General features: G+C 34.6%; 1 protein-coding gene across 1 annotated transcript in view; it reads right to left on the reverse strand.

The window, feature by feature from the left end:
• The window catches only part of SEMA3E (semaphorin 3E), a 360,049-nt gene that overhangs the window by 154,803 nt on the left and 185,859 nt on the right, over positions 1 to 19,387 (reverse strand). Inside the window, exon 2 of the mRNA XM_043968536.1 lies at positions 8,439 to 8,599. Coding sequence (XP_043824471.1) covers positions 8,439 to 8,599 — 161 coding nt within the window. The remainder of the gene's footprint in view (positions 1 to 8,438; positions 8,600 to 19,387) is intronic.

Here is a 19,387-nt window from a genome sequence, read left to right on the forward strand (position 1 = left end):
AAACAGTAGTTTCCTGTAGTCATTTACTACTTTGATATATGTACCTAACTTATTCCACTGATACACCACTATATTTCTTAGCCAGTGCCAGATAGTTTCCATGATTTCTGCTTTATAATATAGTTTTTGATTTGGTATGGTTAGGCAATCTTCCTTTGCATTTTTCCCCATTAATTCCCTTGATATTCTTGAACTTTTATTCTTCCAGATGAATTTTATTATCTTTTTCTAGCTCTACAAAATAATTTTCTAGTAGTTTGATTCTTATGGCACTGAATAAGTAAATTAATTTAGGTAGAATTATCATTTTTATTTTTAGCTCAGCCTACCCATGAGTAATTGTTATTTTTCCTAATTATTTAGATTGACTTTATCTGTATGGATCTTCTCAAATTTACCCATGCTTTTTCAACTATTATAGTTAATTATCATTTCTCAGACTTTCTTCTTCTTAATTTCTCTGTTGGTTTCCCCCACTCCCTGTCTCCTCCTAGATTTTATTTTGTCACCTGGCTTCTACAACCCTGCTTGCTCTCTCTCAGTTATTCTCCCATTTAAATGAGTTCTCTTTCCTACTTTTGTTTGCTGGATCATCATCCAATTTCTGTACCCTAAAAACAGTCTTTGCCCCTTGTACTGTTTTCTAATGTCTGTCTATCATCTATCTGTTTTGTAATGTATGTGTATATATGTATATGCATGAACATATGTTCCTGTATATAAGTATGTATGTATATATACACACATTATTAATAATGTGTTGATAATTGATTGCTCTAAATAGCAAATCACAGAAGTAACAATGTATATTTCAAATATTTTCATATAATTAATTTACATTGGTATATATAAGATATGTAGATAATTATGATAGTGTTTTCTTTGAGGAGATGTCTATAGAATGTGATATTATAAAATGAGCACTAGATTCATTATTTTTTTTAAATTAAGGGCTGATTCACCAACAATGACATTTCTTGACTGTGTTCATTTGGGTAAGTATTTTAAGCTTTCTGAATCTGTTTCTGAATCTGTATTAATATTTATTGGCAGCTAGTTGGTATAGTAGATAAAGTACCGGACCCAAAGTCAGAAAGATTCATCTTCCTGAGTTCAAATCTGGGCTCAGAAATTTACTAGCTTGGTTAGCCTAGGCAAGTCACTTAAACCTGTTTGCTTCAGTTTCCACATTGGTAAAATGAGCTGGAGAAAGATATGGCAAACCATTCCAGTATCTTTGCCCAGAAAACCCCAAATGGGATCATGAAGAGTCAGACATGACTGAAAATGACTGAACAAAAACAAATTAATACTTATAGTGCTTAGTTCACAGTTTGTTGTAAGGCTCAAAGGGGTTTTGTAAATACAATCAATTACTATTAAATTATTAAGAAGCATGTGTCTCATTTTTTTAATTTTACCATCAGTATCATATAGTTAAGCTCCGCCCCCTAGATTATGGTTTCAATGAATTTTTACATATATCATGAACATTGTACAAATCTGTTTTTATAGGCCACACTCCACTATTAAAAAGGAATTCCCAGAGCAGACAAAATTTGAGTGGGACTAGCCTATTTCCAGAAAATAAAGTCTGGGTGCTGAAACCAGGCACCTCCTGAAAGTAGGTGTCACAAAAAGGTGTTATAGTTGTGAGCCATGGAAAAGAACATGAATACTATGTTTGTTTTTTTCTTTTCCATCCTCAAAGATATACCTGTTGAGCCCCTTAGATTCACTCTGGAAATAGACCATAATGTAGGAGGAATAAGGACTAGTCTTGGTTCAAAGAGAAAGCACATTATGGAGGCCTTTATAAGTTGTTGTTTTTTTTAATCATATTCTATACAATAACTTGATGAGATATATAGTACAAGTATCATTATTCCAATTTTACAGATGGAGAAACAGGCTAAGTGGATGACTTGTTCAAGGTGCCAAAGCTAGGAAATAGATGAGTTGGACTGGGAACCCAAATCCTTTGATTCCATGTCTGCAGCTAATTCTTTCATATCATGTTGCAGGCTTGTCTCTATGCCAAATTGTCCCTTTAGTTTAGACTGTGATATAATGAGGTGAGTCACTGGACAAAGTAGGTTGCTTTGTTCAAACACAGTAAGCACATAGAACAAGAATTTAGACACACCAACCTTCCTAGATACACCTCCCACCGTCCTATCTGGAAAGGCTACCAGTATGACCACTGCCATGGTCTCAGCATCCACAGCATGTGAGAGGCCCCAAGTACACACAGCTGGGACCTTTTATAGCTCCAGTTCTGGAATCTGGGTCACCAAGGCTAAGGAAGTCAGAGAAGTATGTCTTATCCATACCATAAGGTCTTTGTACTTATGTGTCAATTCTTTAATACACATTGATGATCTCCTCAATATGGGTACTCCGTTTTCTCAAAACTTATTCTTGTTTTCTCATTCTATGAGATTCTTGACCACATCCTTAAAATGTTCCAGAGAGGAAGGATATATCTTGTTGGAGGAATTTCTCCAGGTCATCTTTTAACCTCCATGATATGGGAAGGAAAATTAAAGTACTATCTTTCATAGCAAGAAGTAAAATAAAAAGAAAATCCACCATATCCATTGCCTTCCATAGTGAAGTTGATCAAGACATGGGTTTGAGGGAGGAGGGAGCTTTAAGAGAGAAGACAAGAAAAACAATCCAGAAAATAGGCATTTTCATGAAAGTGTGAGAAAATGATTAATAATGGGTTGGGGGGTGGGGGGGACCCAGGGACCCCACTTTGGAAAGCATAGTTATTAGAAACCTTAGCTAATCCCTTTTAGGACCAGCCCAGGAGCCCATGGGGAGATCAATAAAAATGGAGATTGACTAGATGAGATTAGTCACACCTAGACTTTTCTGCCTTGCCCTTCAGAGATGGTCTTTTTGCACACTTCCCCATTAAGTCATTACATTATGAGATCATAGGTAAAACTCATTTTAATATTGGCCACCCTCAGGTCATGTCAACCAATGGAATTCAATGATTCTAGCCAATTAGCTTTGATCAGTGTGTAAAATGATGGGAAAAGGAAAAGAGACTGAGATCACAAGGTGAATGCCATTCTGGGTGACACAGTTGGTGAGGAAGGCTGTCTGGTAGCTCTCTCTCTAACTAATGTAGGAGTTCTGAACTCTGCTTGGAGCCATGTGCTCTCTCTTAGACAATATGGTGCTAGAGGTTTCTTTTGGCTTGTGTTAAATGTGGTCAATGCTCTCCTAACATTTATTATGATTTAATAAATACATACTACCTAAATGGGTGCAATAGCCATTAAGTTATAAATAGCAATATCTTAGAAACCTCAATCTAGTTCCCCAGTAGTTTAGGCAGAAAAAGGCTAGTCTCCAATATTTCAAACAATGCAAAAGTCATCAAAAATTTCAGAAAAAGGTTTCAGTCAGGATCTATGTGAGTGTGTGATTCTTATTCAAATCAATTCAATCCCAAAATCATTCAATAAGTGCCTTCTATGTGCTAGGTATTGTACTAAGTCTTGGAAATACAAGGAAAAGAACTAAACAGTCTCTGTCCTCAAGAAGCTTACATTCTTTTGGGCTATGGAAAAACATACACAGAAAACTGAACAAAAATTAGATACAAAGTAATTTTGGGGTAAACACTATTATCAACTGGGGTAATAAGGATAAATTTCCAACAGGAGATAGCATGAACTGAACTCTGAAGGAAGCTAAAATAATCTGTGAGGTAGAGATGAGGAGGGAATGCAATCTATGAATGGATCAGGCTGTAAGAAGGCACAGATATAGGAATTGTAGCATAGTGTAATCTGATCACCCTTTATTTAATATTGTGAGACTCAAAACAGTATAGTGGGTAGAGAACCAGCCTTAAAATCAGGAAGACCTAGATTCAGATCCTGCCTCTGACACATCCTAGCGGTATTACTGTCGAGAGGAAGGCATTTAATATCTTTGTGCCACAGCCTATGCTCTATGGGTATTAATTTCAAGTTATTTGCTAGTCTTCATCAATGGAAGGGTTTCCACAGTGGGAGTTCTATAGCCTGATGAAATCACAGGTTCAGATATCATATATATCACATTTACTATTTAAACCATATTACTTCACTTTTTCTCTCTCTTCTTCTATCTTAATCATTTGTAATCCATTTTAGTAAGTGAGTTTTGAAAAGGTCAATTATTTATACAATTATTTTGAGAAAAAAAGTCAAACTTTCAATCAAATAGCCAGTCATGTTCCATTCTTTAAATATATTAGAAGTTATTTTTGTTTTATTTTAAGGATCAGTTGAAAGATATACATTTTCTTACAACAGAGTAAAAATTCACAGAAACTCTTCAAAGCAATCACTAGGTGAGTTAGGCATTTTTCATTTTCAATCATATATACCCTTTGAAATCTAAATATATTTTAAAGCCATTCAAGCTATTCTGCTACTTTCCTCAAGAGTATTCTTACTATGCTCAATTTACTTACATTTCTTTATAAATCACTCAATTCACTGTATAAAAACTTATGATTAATTTTTATACATGTACACAGATTAACTTCTTGTTGTTCAGATTTGAAGTCAAGTCAAATTCTTCTAGTTATGAAACAGTAAGGAATTTGCTTAAAGGATATAAAGAAAATTCTGTCTCCCCAGTTGGAAACCTGCTGACCTTTTAGGGAATCTGATCTTGCTCCAGAAACTTATTAAAATTTCACAGCCCTTTGTGGAAACATTTTTGAAATTATGAAAAGTATAAAAACAATTATAATAAAAGAAGCATATGAAAAAATGCTTTCTACTCGCAATAATTTTCATTTTAATTGAAACTTGAAAGTTATGATTCATGATTAAAAGAAAGGGGTTTGAGTGGAGGCAGCCCAAGTACTATACTGATACCCAAGATATTATTAAAAGACCTAGAGATGGGATTTTAGTACACTGGACATATGTTTTCAGGAGGCTCTATGAGAGAACATGAACAAGGATCGTGCAGGATGATGTATGTGCCAATGGGATATATTTGAACAAATTAAAATAATATGTCTATTAATGAAATCACAGGTCCATTTAAGTAATGAAGTTGAAGAACAACTTGGTGTACATTCTTCTTATAAAACTATAACTCTAATTCAAAGAATTATCACATTATACTCTCTGAACCTGGATAATTTTGTAAGAAAGCTGTTTATTGAAGCTAAGTTTATTGTTATCTGATTAAAAGTACAAGCTATTTTGAGCTTCCTAATTTGCATAGGAAAGAAAAGGGATTCATCAATTAGAAATCAATGGTTATATTGATATAAATGAGTCAATTATCAAAAAGTAAAAAATTTGATACCTGTCAAAATTTGATTATTTAAGCATTATTTAAGCACAAACAAATTATACTCTCTCAAAAACATACAATTTTCATTCCATTCAGCAATACACTATGATATATGTAGGAAAAAAAAAAGGTTAAAAATGGCACAATCCATGACCCAAATGAGTCTACTTTCTATTGGTGGGGAAGTAAGGGTTTTGACAGGAGGTAATATGTTCCCCTAACTAGAAGTCTTTGTGGAAATTCTTGATGACTATCAAAGATGTTGTAGAGAGAATTTGTGCTTATATTTGGGCTGCACTAGATGGCTTCTGGGGTCTCTTCTAATTCAGAGATTCAATAATTCTAGGAGAATGATAATATCAATAACATAGATTATAACAGCTTGAAAGGGGGGACAGTGGGGGGTTACCAAGAGTTCTACTTTATACATGTTTAATGTGTAGTAGCAATAAGCATTCAAATCATGATATACAGGAGATTATTAAAAATATGTGATGGGGCAGAGGTAAAAGTTCAGGCTGGAAATGGTGAAGCATTAACATAGAGAGGGATGGTTGAAGCCATAATAGTGGATAAACTCACCAAAGGTCTAAGTGTAAAAAGTGAAGAGCAGAGGAATGAATGAGAGTCCTTGGAAAGATTCATGATTAAGAGTGGCATAAGAAGATTTCTGAAAAGAATGATTCTCAGAGATAGAAGGCTATCCAAAAAAGCAAGAGAGAGAGAAGAAGGAGGAGGAGGAGGGGGATAAGGAAGGGAAGGAGGAGGAGGAGGAGGAGGGGAGAGAGAATGTAATTTCAAGAATGGGTGGTCAATAGTATTCAATACCTCAGAGAGATAAAAGAGAAAGAAGATGGTGGAAAAGCAATTGAATTAGGTTAGAAAGGGATTATAAATAATTTTAAGAAAGCAGTTTCATTTGAGAAGTGGAGTTAGAAGCATAATTGCAAGGAGTAAAAAGGGAATGGGTGGGGAGAAAAGGAAGCAGCACATATCCACAGATCATTCAAACAACTTGGTGGGGAAAAGGAAGAGTTTGGGTTTTAGCTATAATGGGTATCAAGTTATGAAGAGAGGGATTATTTATTTATTTGTTTGTTCATTTGTTTGTTTATTTTTGCGTTAACTATAGAAGAGATCTGAACATGTTTGAGAGAAGTCAAATGATGAATTAAAAAAAAAAATTAAGAGTTGACTGTGAACCAAGCATTCTGCTAGGTGGTAGGATAAAAATTTAAAAATAAAGCACCCCCCTCCCCGAATTCAAGGAGTTTACATTTTAATAGGAAGATACAACAGGCATAAAGGAGTAGGGCCAAGAAAGTGGTTTTGGCCCAGTAAGTAATAGGGATTGTAAAGGGAGCCATAGGGCTACTGTTTGTAATATCTCTTCTTTAAAAATTCCCCCAGTGGTATCATTAAAATGATTACTGTTCCTAGAGAAAAAGGTGAACAGTAGTTGGGGAAGGAGAAGACATAGGAATCAGAAAGATAGTAACATGGCCACCTTGGATGGACCCTAGTTTCCTGGAAGATGACTGAATGGGTTATGAAGCATGGTCTGCAGCCAGATAAGTTGGTTTAGATAAATTTTCACTTGTCCCAGAATCAAGATGGCCAATGGGAGAAGCTACTGAGAGGGAGAGACTGGAGACACTTAAAAAGAAAGGGGATAATTATACATGGGGATTCAACATGTAACTGAAAACATATTCAGTGTGAAATTATTTTCATATTGTATAGGAAAGTGTTTTGTGTCATAAATTTTCAAAAGTTTTGGTTCAGTTCTATGCTTTGTAAGGATAGACATACTGTTAGCTCTAGTATAAGATTGTGATGTAATAGTATTATGCTATCAGAAATGATGAACTTGATGATCTTAGAAAAACATGGATAGACCTGAAGGAAATAATGAAGAGTGAAATGAACATAACTAAGAGAACATCCTATATAGTAACAGCAATATTGTTTTAAGAACAACTTTGAGCAAATAAGTCATTTTGACTATTATAAATATCTGAATTAACTACAAAAGACCTATGAAGAAAGATGCTATATGAACAGAGAGAAAGAACTGATAAACAAAAGTATGTATAGAATGATTTTACATATTGTGTAATGATAGCCATCTCTAGGGTAGGGGGGGAGAAGAAAAATACATTTACATAACTTTATTATATATTTTAAGGGAATAGCAAATTGTACATAATAGATTTGCAGTTTTAAGTGAATTTTTTTATTATGCTATATTATGGAAATGCTTGTTTTGTTCCATAAATTAAAAACTAAATAAATGCTTTTTAAAAGAGCTAATATTTTTCTTGCTGTTAACTGTCTTTCTCATAAAACTGTTGCATTTTGTTATGTCAGTTCCCTGAGTGCTTTACCAATTTTTATTTAGGATTCAAATCTTACAGGTCCATCCAGAGCCTAACTAATATAAGTCAGGCATTGCTACAAGGTTAACATTGAGGTCATATGTCCACATTTCTTTAGATGTCATTAATCCAGCTATTGACAGTGAAAAAATCCAGTGAGGCTGGTAATAATTCAACATGTTCTATACATAGGTCTCAGGACAGAGGGTGTGGTAATAAAGTGGGATGTCATTCAAAGAGAATGCCAAAAGCAAGAGTTAGATGCCTGCTGGGGATACAGATGGGACAATGATTTGCTGAAAATGCCTTTGAGATGTTTTCCAAAATCATCTTAAATGTTAACTATTGTTGGCTAACAGTTTATTTCATAAAATAATTATTTCCCCCAAAGCATAAATATGACAAAAGGATGATAATAAGAGTTAGATGTATATAGGGTTTTAAGATGTGCAAAGTGCTTTAGAAACATCTCATTTGATCCTTACAACAACACTGGAAGGTAAGTGTTATTATCCTTTCACAGATGACGAAACTAAGGCAAATAGATTAAGTGACATACTCAGGGACATACAAGTAGTAAATGTCTGAGGCTGGATCTGAACTCAGTTCTTCCTGACCCCAAATCCAGCATTCTATCCACTGTACCAACGAGCTACCTGAAAAGAATACAGAAAATGTAGCAAAAATAAACTCATGTATTTTTTCCTCTAAAAAGAGAGCTTGATATTGACATACCTCTCTATAGCCTTCACTGACTCGATCCAGGTTGAGGGAATACACCAGATCCCTGCCTCCCACAAACAGTCGTTCTTGATATTCATCCAGCAACATCACATGGAGGTCGAGAAATCCAAAAGGACTATGAAAGATTGATGTTCTATTTAAATCCCAGAGTTCTGAAATAGAACCAGGATATTTATGATAAATACAAAAGGGGAAAAAAAAAACAAAGATACCATGTTTATAAATTTCTTTTAAAGGTTTTGTTTCTTGACATTCAAGGAAGTTGGTAAAAGTTTCTTCTAACAACGAGATATAGATATAGATGAGATATAGATACAGTTACAGATATCTACCATCCCTCTATCTGTCATCACATATACATATAATTCATTTATTTAAATACACAGAACAGCTGGGAATAATTTTTGAACATTACAATTAAGAGAGAAGAAAACGTGTTCATTTTGATTTTAAGGTAAGAAAAATGGTCTCTGTTTACAACCAAAGAAAGGTGAGAGAGTCAATTGTTATAGCACTTACAGTAAAGGGAAAAGGCAACATGAATTAATGGAAAAATCATTCAGCAGTCTCTCCACTTGCCAGCCAGAAACTCCAGCTCCATAGCAGACCTCTCCAAAGGAGTGCCCATTTAACCCCAGATGAAAAATAATTGTGAAAAGGCTGGTAAATTGTTGTTCTGAAAGCCAAATTTAGATTCAGATTGTCCTAAGTCTGGAAACCATCAGAATTGCTAATACAATGAGGTAAAGTTCTCTATGTTAATCACCAGTGAAAAAGAAGGGAAGGAGTATCTCTTTTCTACCCCCTTGGTGATTGTGTTCAACTCTGGTTAGTGTTAATAGTGGATTGGGTATCTGGAACGGTGCCTACAAAATATTTATGAATATATATGTGCGTGTATGTATATATGAGTGTATATGTATGACTATATATATAATATACATACACACATGCATATATATGGACACATATGAACACAGTGACTCTAGACACCTGGGGAAAGGGACCTTTGACAATTTTTGAAATGTTATCAAAAAACAATTCATTTCTAAAGCTAAAGCCTTTTGTTATTTTTGTCACAGCTACCTTTTCTTTCAGGCTTCTCATTTTTGTTGTACTACCTCAGCATTTAAAGAGAATGAGGAATGAGGACTAAGAGTTTATGCAGTTTTTGAGATAGGGTACACAATTTTTTTTTCCAGCCCCAGGACAAAGAAACCTCAGCATGTTAGTGATTTTTTCCAGGCTGTCAAATAGGAAGGTGGTGATTACACTGCTGACAAAACAAGCATAAGTCATTTTTATTGGACATTTTGCCTAAAGTTCATCAGATTAAGAGATGATAAGGATCTTAGAAGTCATCTTTCCCAATCTCTCTCTTTTACAGAATAGGAAAATGAGGCCCAGGAAGAGCCAGTAAATTGTCCACGGTCACACAGATATTAAGCAAAAGAACCAGGATTTAAACATAGTTCTGCTGACTCCAAATTCAGCGTTTGTACAATAGGCCATAATTCTTAGGAAATGTTTACTAGGACAACATAATTCAGATAAAATAGCCAATTAAAACATTTGCACTTAGTATGATATAAAATATACTGTTTTGTAGTTTTAGGTCATAACCAAGACTGGAAAAGTGGCTACTGTGAGAGGTGTGGAATCAGAAAGACCTGCCTGAATTCAAATCCTGCCTCACTAGTTTGTTTAGTTAGCTTTGAGACTTATGTCACTGACCCTCTCTTGGCTCTTCTTTCCTTACCTGAAAAATCTCCCTAGTAAAAGCACCTCCTTCAGAGGATTGTAATGAAGATCAAAGGATGAGACTGATATAAGGCACTTGGCAAATTTTAAAGTACTATTAAAGCCTTAGCTATAAAAATAATTATTATTAAAAGAGAAAACTTTTCACTTTCTCAGTTTTTCTTTTCTCTGTGCTTTTCACTTAATTTGTCCTCTCTTTCCCCTAATTTCCCACATTATTTGCACTTCAGAGTCTGTATAGTCTCTGAAAATTAACAAAAGCTAACATATCAAAACAAATCTAAGACACAGGAAGAAAACAAATCAAGTAAGCAGAGAAAATAAAACTGAGTCACTTATGAGAAGAAAATTTAATCCCAGAAACTAAAGAATACAGAGTGGATTCCCAGACTATTTCTCTTGATTCATTTTTCTCTATCTTCCTTTGTTAGTGACTTTAGATCCAGGAACAACAGTAACAGTCAATAGTCAATAAACATGCAGTGGAAAGAATCGACAATTTGGAATCAGAAGACATTAGTTCAGATCTCAGTTCTTTTCATTTTGGCCCATTAGAAGTATATAAGTCTAGTGTCTATATATCAAAGAAAGAAATGCAGGGTGGGAATGACAGGTAAATGGCAACAATACAAGATTACATTAAGATTTTTTTTTTCAGAAACATGGAAAAATACTGAGAAATTTACATCGCAGAGAGAGACAAAGAGACAGAGAGACGGAGACAAAACAGGCTGTGACTATTTTTGAAGCAGTGAAAGTGATTTTTATTTAATACTTGACTCATCACTCCTGGGAAGAGTTCCCAAGATCTTTTATATTTATATTCACAAAATTCAAACACTTGATTATGGGTTGCTTTTAAATTTTACTATGAGGAAGAAGTTAAATATGATGGATAATTCACTAATCCAATACCACAGCTGTCCAATAGCAACTGCTAAATGAGTTTTCAATTCAACTGCATGTCATTAGCCAAATCTCTTCACAGTAATTTTTCATATTTTTTTCCTGTGTGTTCTTAATCTTCAAATCAATCCAATAAATATTTATTGAATACTATCCTGTGCCTGATATTGGGGTCAGATAAATATAAATGATATTCCTGATTTCAAGGAATTTACAATCTATTTGGGAAGCCAAGGCATGAAATAGTTAAGAGTTAAATAACAGAAGAAGGCAGTATTTAATTCCATGCCTAAGTGAGTGTACTGACCATGAATTTTTAAAAAGGAAAAAAAAATCATTGTGAGCTAGTGTGGCCAAAAGGTCTTCACTAAAGAGTTAAGACTCGAACTTGTTTTGAAAAATGACTAATGTTGAGTGGAAGTTGGAAGGAGCAGGGCACACAGTTGACTTTAAAGTAACTAGTTTAAAAAAAATACAGAATAACATAAAAAAAAAATCCAAGACTGCCTTCTGGAAATAAGAGGCTCCTACCTCTGTGCAATTCATATAGGCTGTCCACCATCATGGAAGGAATAAAGCCCTTTCCACATTTCTACTTGTTACACACATCCTCTTCCTGCAAGGTCCAGCTCAGGTGCCAACCTCTCCCAGGAAGCTTCCTTATATTCTTCCAAACTGAAAGTAATCTCTTCCCTCAAAATTCTTTTAACACTGGCTAGACCTTATATTTGCCTTAGTCACATTCTACCTCACATAACACTTCTTTGTGTCTGATGTTCTTTAGAGTGTAAACTTCTTGAGGTATAGGATTCCATTGTGGTTCCTTCTGGCATTTTCTGTACACAGAACCTACCTACATACATACAGTTGGCATTTAATAAATGTTTTTGAGAATTGAATATATTGTTTTTTAGAAACCAGTGGCAATAACCATTCTAGGAAAAGACATTGTGTTTTAAGCAATCAAAAATATGAAATTGAAAATGCAGGTTGTCTACCTTGACCTGGTCTAAACAGTCAAGTAAAAGAAGTTTAGTTAATCAAGTGGAGTGTTTGCTAAGTGAAATAGAATATTTCAGGTTTATGTGGATTCCTTTTCTTCTGAAATGCTCAAAAATAGGCTGTTTAGACTGATTCAAGTAATTAGAGAATTGGCTATTTTGCTCTGGCCTGGAAAGCAGTTTATTATTTATTTAATTGTTTTCTTATATGGTAAATTATGTAGATAAATTTAGGAAGTTTTCATCTCACTAACTGCAGACCAACAAGAACTATTACTTAGTTTATCCAAAAAGCAAAAAAAAAAAAAAGAAGAATCTTGTCTTTCATAGCCAATGCAGACACCTCCATCCACCCTCACCCCACTCAGTCTCAGAGCAGCACTTTAAATCACCCCTAATACTTTTAGCTCAAAAATCACAAACCAGGGGATCTCTTGGAGCCTGGTGTCTACTCTACATATATCCTGAGCAATGTCACTTACTTCCTTTTTCCTTTTCAGAGCTTCAGGCTAGCTGGATGAAAGAGACCAGGAAATAGACAGGAATAATGGGACAAAAGAAAACCTAATCCCAGGTAATCTCCGGAAAATAGAATCCTAATAATGGACCTTGCTGACTCTTTTTAAAACAAGCTTGTTCATCATTTCTTCCTTTGTTGGGCCAGGGGGGATAGGAAGGGAGAGTACTCAGGAAGGGAAAGGATGAGTGTGGTAGGCATAAGAAACTGATTTGTCCCAATAAAAAATTGGTCCAGCATTTTTCTAAAGAGGAAATTTGATATTATTGCCACAAGTGCAAACTAATTATTAGTGGCCAATGAAGATAGACACTGAGGATTTAATAATTCACTTATGTGGTCATTTTTTTTAACCTGATAGGGAAATACTTTTTTAAAATGCATTCATCAATATATTATAGAAGTAACATCTTTTCTAAATTTAATACTTCAAATTTTAATATCAGGCCTCTCTCAAATTAAAAAGAAAAGCAACATACTTTATCCTTTGCTAAAGGCAACATTAATAGATGACCAAAGAAGAAGAGACCCCCTTCCCCCACTTCAATGTCACTAACCTCCCCAACCCCCACTCCATTGTAAAGAGAGAATTTTTTTATGTTTGTATGCCTCAAATCTTTTATCTCTGTACCCAATTCTATTTAAATATTCAATTTGTTTTTAAAAGTAAATCTATCAGCAAAATTCTGAACCAAAATAAGAAGTTCTCAACACTAAATTATTGAAATCAGCATGAGTATTTTTGTACCAATCCCTTATAGATTTGTTTTACTTTAAAAAAAAAATCTTTCTAGGATGAGTTTTAATGAGTTTGACAGATCTGATCGATGGTCTCTAATGGATTGTAATCCAGGCAAAAAGAAGTTGGGTTTAGAAACAAGCAATTAAGTTGTTTGTTTGGAGTGTAAACAGAGAATAACTCCTGAATTTGCTAATTGTTCTTCTACCTCATGGACAATTTTTCCCTTCCAGCATTCTTGGGACATCTACTTTTCTACCCTTCTCAAAGCACACACACACACACACACACACACACACACACACACACACACACACACACATGCACGCACGCACGCGCACACACACGAGAGGTCAGTACTTTTGAATACTTTGATGCTCAAAACTTTTTCATTTGCAAAATGCTCATGGGGACAGTAAAATAAATCAAAGATAAGTCAATTGAGAATTTGAATAGGTTTTGATTTGATTGGCTGACAATAACAAAATAGCATCACTGAAAATTTTATTTTTCTTTTCCCCATGTGGCTAGTGACCAAGGGAGCAGGAGAGGATCTCTTTTCTTCCACACCCACTAGTTCTTTTTTTTCATTCTCTCATCATGAGTAAATTGAAATGCAGTCTGACCCGACAAATATACCTAGGGAAAATGTAACAAATTGAACTTGAATAAATGAAAAGCATACATCTCCAGTCCTTAAATTTTATTCTATTTATTCCACTGAGGATTTTCTCATTTATACTGAGCACATTTGAGTTACAGTCATAGAAAACCTTTAATTTAATGTCAAAATCCTGACTCTTGTACTTCGTATCTGTTTGTCTTTGATTATGTCACGTAACATCTTTGGGTTTCAGTTACCTTATCTGCATAATAAAGAGATTAGACTAGAAGAGCTTTAAGGTCCCTTCAGACTATATATTTGTGACCCTAATCCTAAAAAATATATAGGTACTCCACTTTTAATATAAATCCCTTTTATAGATTTTCTAACTTCCAAAGTTAATAAAGGAGGACACACTGATTTCATGGAACCTGAACTCTTAAATTGAAGGGAACTTGACAGAGTGATACAAGTATATCCTCTTTCTTATGGGAGGACCCATTGATAAAGTGTGATGTAATACAGTTGAGTAGGAAGGTATGGAAAGCTTTCTTTCCTTTCTTTTCTTTCATTTTATTCCTTTGCAAGAGGTAGAAATGGGTAAGAGGAGCACATGTGAAAGCGAGGACTGGCTACAGAAAATGTCAAAGGTAAGAGGTCACATTTCCTAGAATGCCATTGTCTGAAAATACGTGTTACAGGGACACTGAAGCAAAGCACATATAGGAGGAAAGAAGGCCAGAAGCTTATCCAAGGCCATAGAAGTAAACAGAAAAATGAGGAAACTTCCTTGAGGACAAAAAAAGGAAGAATGGTTTCCAAATAAAGTTGTCTAATAATCTGAGCACAGATGCAGATAGCACCTTCATTAGCATTTGCACCCCCTCCACTTTGGTTACAAAGAAACTTTGCCTCTTAGATTCGGGAGTTATTGGAGCAGACCAATGCAAAAATTCCCCTAAGAGGAAGGGGAATGAAATCGAACTGAAAGGAGATTATGATTTGGTGTTGCTGTTGTACAGTGCAATTCTAGGGAATGAGCAACTGCCTCAAAGCTTTTAAATACGGATGAAAGTAAAACATGCCAAAGAGAAACTCTGTGGTAACAATCCAGTTTGGCTGTCAAAGGATAAGGTCTGACATTGGCTTGCACATTAACACTGCAGTTATTTCAAGGATATGACAAAATTATATGTTCTGAATAACTAAATGTTATTCACATCTAGGCTGCATGATATGATACAAATATCTTTCAACTAGTAGTCAGGAAACATAGATTCTCATCTCAGTTCTGCCACTCCACAAACCAGGCAACCTTGGGCAAACCTTTTTGAGCCTCAATTTCCTTATATTTAAATTAGTAGAATATTAGCTGTCCTATCTGGGCTACTAAAATTTTAAATGGGGAAGTTTATGTAAAAGTACTTTGTAAATTTTAATCATCTTCCCAAATATCGTCTCAACCATATTTGATGGAAGTATTTCTAAAATGTATTACACATTTCCATGTTTTATTGAGTAAAACATAATAGAAAACATTTAACTTCTTCTGGATGACTGAGAATTATAACTATGTACATAGTTACTGGACTGCATCTTATATATAGATGGTTTATGACATTGGTGTGAATTTATATGGTCCACAGGACTCTGAAGGTTGATTTCTTTTGAGTCACAAAACATATATTACCCACCTGCAACATATGTGCAAAGTACTGTGCCATGTAGTAACGAATGTCTCTGATTCCTCATTTCAATTTACTCTTTTATTATTGTCCATGTTATATATAATAGCATGCCTTCTACCTGGTCATGGTAAGAATGACTTTCTATTAAACTAATTATTAGTTCAAAGGGTGATGTGCTTTTTTCCCTAGGTTGTCCTTAATAATATAATCATCTTCACTGTCTTTTCATTTCATTGGAATCATTCCAAATAGCCAAGTTCATTTCAGCATCAGTATTCCCTTCAATTTTTTTATTAGCTTTAACTTTCTCTCCATTTAAACTGATTTTTTTTGTTAGATGTGAAGAAGAAAAACACTTTCTATCATTTAAAACTATTTCATTACCATAGTTTTGCACATTCTTCTACCCTTCCCCAGACCTCTCTGGAGCCAGGATTTCAGTGTCCTTCTAATAGTCCCCAGGTTTTCTATTACAGCCACTGAGTAGCTGTTTTGTACTTAGCCACTTAATTGCTGAGTCTTCCTTGTTGTTGTTTCTGTTCTTGTTTCCCCTACTATTTCTACTATTTCATTTTACCTCTGGTTTCTGTGAGAGAAGGCTATAGAAGAAGTGGAGAATGAGCTGAAAAAGAGGGTTAAAGACCCAAATATTGGTCCATATTCCATTTCTGGATGGAATGGGGAGTAGTATCATTGAGGATTAAAGTGAATGTAAAATAATTTTAAAAGATGGAAGAATGGGGCCTGAATAGGAAAAATTCAAAAGAATCAGAGGGAAATACTATTAGCAAGTAAAGGGCTGATTAAGAAAAGGTAAGTGGAAAAATTGAAGGGTTAAGCAAATTGACAAAGTGATTTTATAGCTGTGGCAAATAGGGAAAACTGGAGTTTAATAAGAAGAGAAGTGGAGTGATGAGAATACGACAATGAAGTTAAGTAGGAGAGTCAAGTTATTAAAAGGTGATAATTGCCTATAAAGCATTAATAAAGTGCTCAAGTGTATCATATGAGAAGTTCCTGCCACAGCAATAAAATGTGGTATTATGACATCTCATATTACACTAATTGGAAAAAGAGTAAAGTATAAACACTGACAAATAGTTGTTGTTTTTTCTTTTATACAAGGGCAAAATTTTGAACCAATATGAAGGACAGGTGAATTGCCTTTGTCTTAGGTGTGCAATGCTTGTATTTCTGCCATAGCCAAGTGACTGCTATCTGCACAGGCTGAGTTCCCTATGGGAAGAGAAGGGGAAGGAGCTCAATGAATAACTCTCCACACTCCAAGTTGTTAGGGACAATGAAATGTTCTTAAATAAAATAGAAGTGAAACATGTATGGGAAAATAATGGATCTGGGATGGTCAAAGGTAGACTTGAACTTGGTTAGGAGGTGGAGAATTGAAAAATTTTACACGGAGAAAAAATAAATAAAATTAGAATTATGAACTTAAAGCTTAATTTAAAAGATTTTAAAGTCTTCTTCAAGAGGAGGGAGTGAGATGTTCTCATAGACAAGAATCACATAAGCAATCAAGTAGGAGATCATCTATTAAAGGCCAAACAAAAAATTGAAGAGATGTACTATCTGGTGATTCCCTGCTTTAGTATACTAAGCCAGCTATCTATTTGTTGACTTGATACCACAAAAGAAAGGTCTATTGTTTTCCATGAGGAATGGATCCAAGACATAACAGAGAGCTCCCCAAGACTTATAAAAAACCAGAAAACAATTACCCACGTTCAGTGATTTGTGTGGGCACAAATAATACTATGAGAAATAATCTATCAAGTCTTGCCAACAATGATGAAGTCATGAAGAAGAAACTTTTGAAAACTACAGAATTCTGCTCATGCTGTGCTTTCTTCCAGTGATGAAGTATTAAGAAAGTAACTGAAGACAACAAAAAGTACATGTTATGTTTTCTTCAGTGTTGTCAACTGTAGGCAAAGGATGAGAAAAGAATTGATAAATTAGAAAGAACAGCTGACTAAGATGGATAGTGTACAAGAATAAGGTTAGAATTTCTGTGCTATGGCTTAAAATGTAAGGAAAATAGATTTTCAAATTTGTAAAATTAATATAATAGGACATATTAATTTTACAGATCCCAAATCTTTGTATTTAAGGTATGTTAAATGTAGACATTGTCTCACAGAAGGACCTACTGATCACATATACTGTGCTAGAATTGAGCAAAAATATGTAAGAAGCTTTCTATCTATTTCTTTTCCCCATTCCCTGTCTTTTCAAAGGGTGCAGGGGAAAAGACAGGAAAGTCCAGAGACAGAATGAACCAAACAAAGGTTGGTTTTAAAAAAAGTGCAAATTAAAACAATTGAGTAGTTCCACTTCACATCCATCATTTCAGCAAAGAAGAAATAAAGGAAAAAGACTGTTATAAAGATGGAATGTTTGGAGGTTAAACATACTGATGCACTGGTGCACTGTTGCTGGAGCTGCAAAGAAGTACGACCATTTTGCAAAACAATTAGAAATTATAACTCCAAATTTACTAAGATGGGCAAACCCTGAAAACCAGCAATACAACTACTAGGCTTTTACCCCCCTCCAAAAAAAGATAAAAGACAAAGGAAAAAGATGCATATCTACAAAAATATTTATAGAAACTTTCTTTTATAACAAAGAATTTGAAACACCATGGACACCCACTAAATTGTGGTAATAAAATGTAAGGGGGGGCAGCTAGGTGGCACAGTGGATAGAGCACCAGCCTTGGATTCAGGAGGACCTGAGTTCAAATCTGGCCTCAGACACTTAACACTTACTAGCTGTGTGACCCTGGGCAAGTCAATTAACCCCCATTGCCCTGCAAAAAAAAAATCAACAAACCAAACAAAAACAAAAAATGTAATGGAATATCATTGAAGCATAAGAAATGATGAAAGGGATCTATTCAGAGAAATCCAGGGAGACTTGTATGAACTGATATAGAGAGAAGGGAGCAGAAACAGAAGAATAATTTCTACCTTGACCACAACACTGTAAGTGATATCTTTGAAAAGCCTAATAATTCTGCAATGCTAATCACAATTCCAGAAGCTTGAGGATGAAACATGTTTATCACCAGTTTGTGGAGAAATAATGAACTATAGGTTCAGACTAAGACACATATTTGCAGAAACAAACTGAGACTAAAGAAATATTTGTAAAAATCTGCTTATGAATAATATGTTAATGGGTAATAGCTGCGAGCAGGACTTTACACATGTGTTAGCCCAAAGAAGTAGAGTATTGAATTATTCTGCAGAAAACGGATTCATGTATATAGCTGCTTTGGATATTAGGAGAGAAATATCTTTTTCTCCAGTAGCATTTGATGTTGTTACTTTCTTTTTACTTCAGGATGTGATAGGGCAGTGGCCTTTTCCCTCTGGGTAAACTGCTTCATATATTCTTTGCCTTTCTGTGCATACTTTAATAGATGTTTCTCTCTTTTTTTATTTTGCATTTGGAATCTTAAAAGAATATTATGCAAGGATCATTTAGATATATTTTGCTACTAATTTTTAAACTTAAAACCCTTTCACTTTTTTGCTTTTTCTTCCTGATGCTGGTTGAGGGTTTTTCTTCTTTCTTTTCTGTTTCTTTTTTTTTTTCTTTTGCAAAAAGAGTGACAGAGCTGTTAATTTCCAGACAGGTGTAGGGCTTGATGTGACATTATAAAGTCATGACTGAACAACCTTTGCATTCCCCTTTGGTG

Source organism: Dromiciops gliroides, chromosome 5 (genome assembly GCF_019393635.1).
Source record: "Dromiciops gliroides isolate mDroGli1 chromosome 5, mDroGli1.pri, whole genome shotgun sequence".
Lineage (NCBI taxonomy): Eukaryota > Metazoa > Chordata > Mammalia > Microbiotheria > Microbiotheriidae > Dromiciops > Dromiciops gliroides.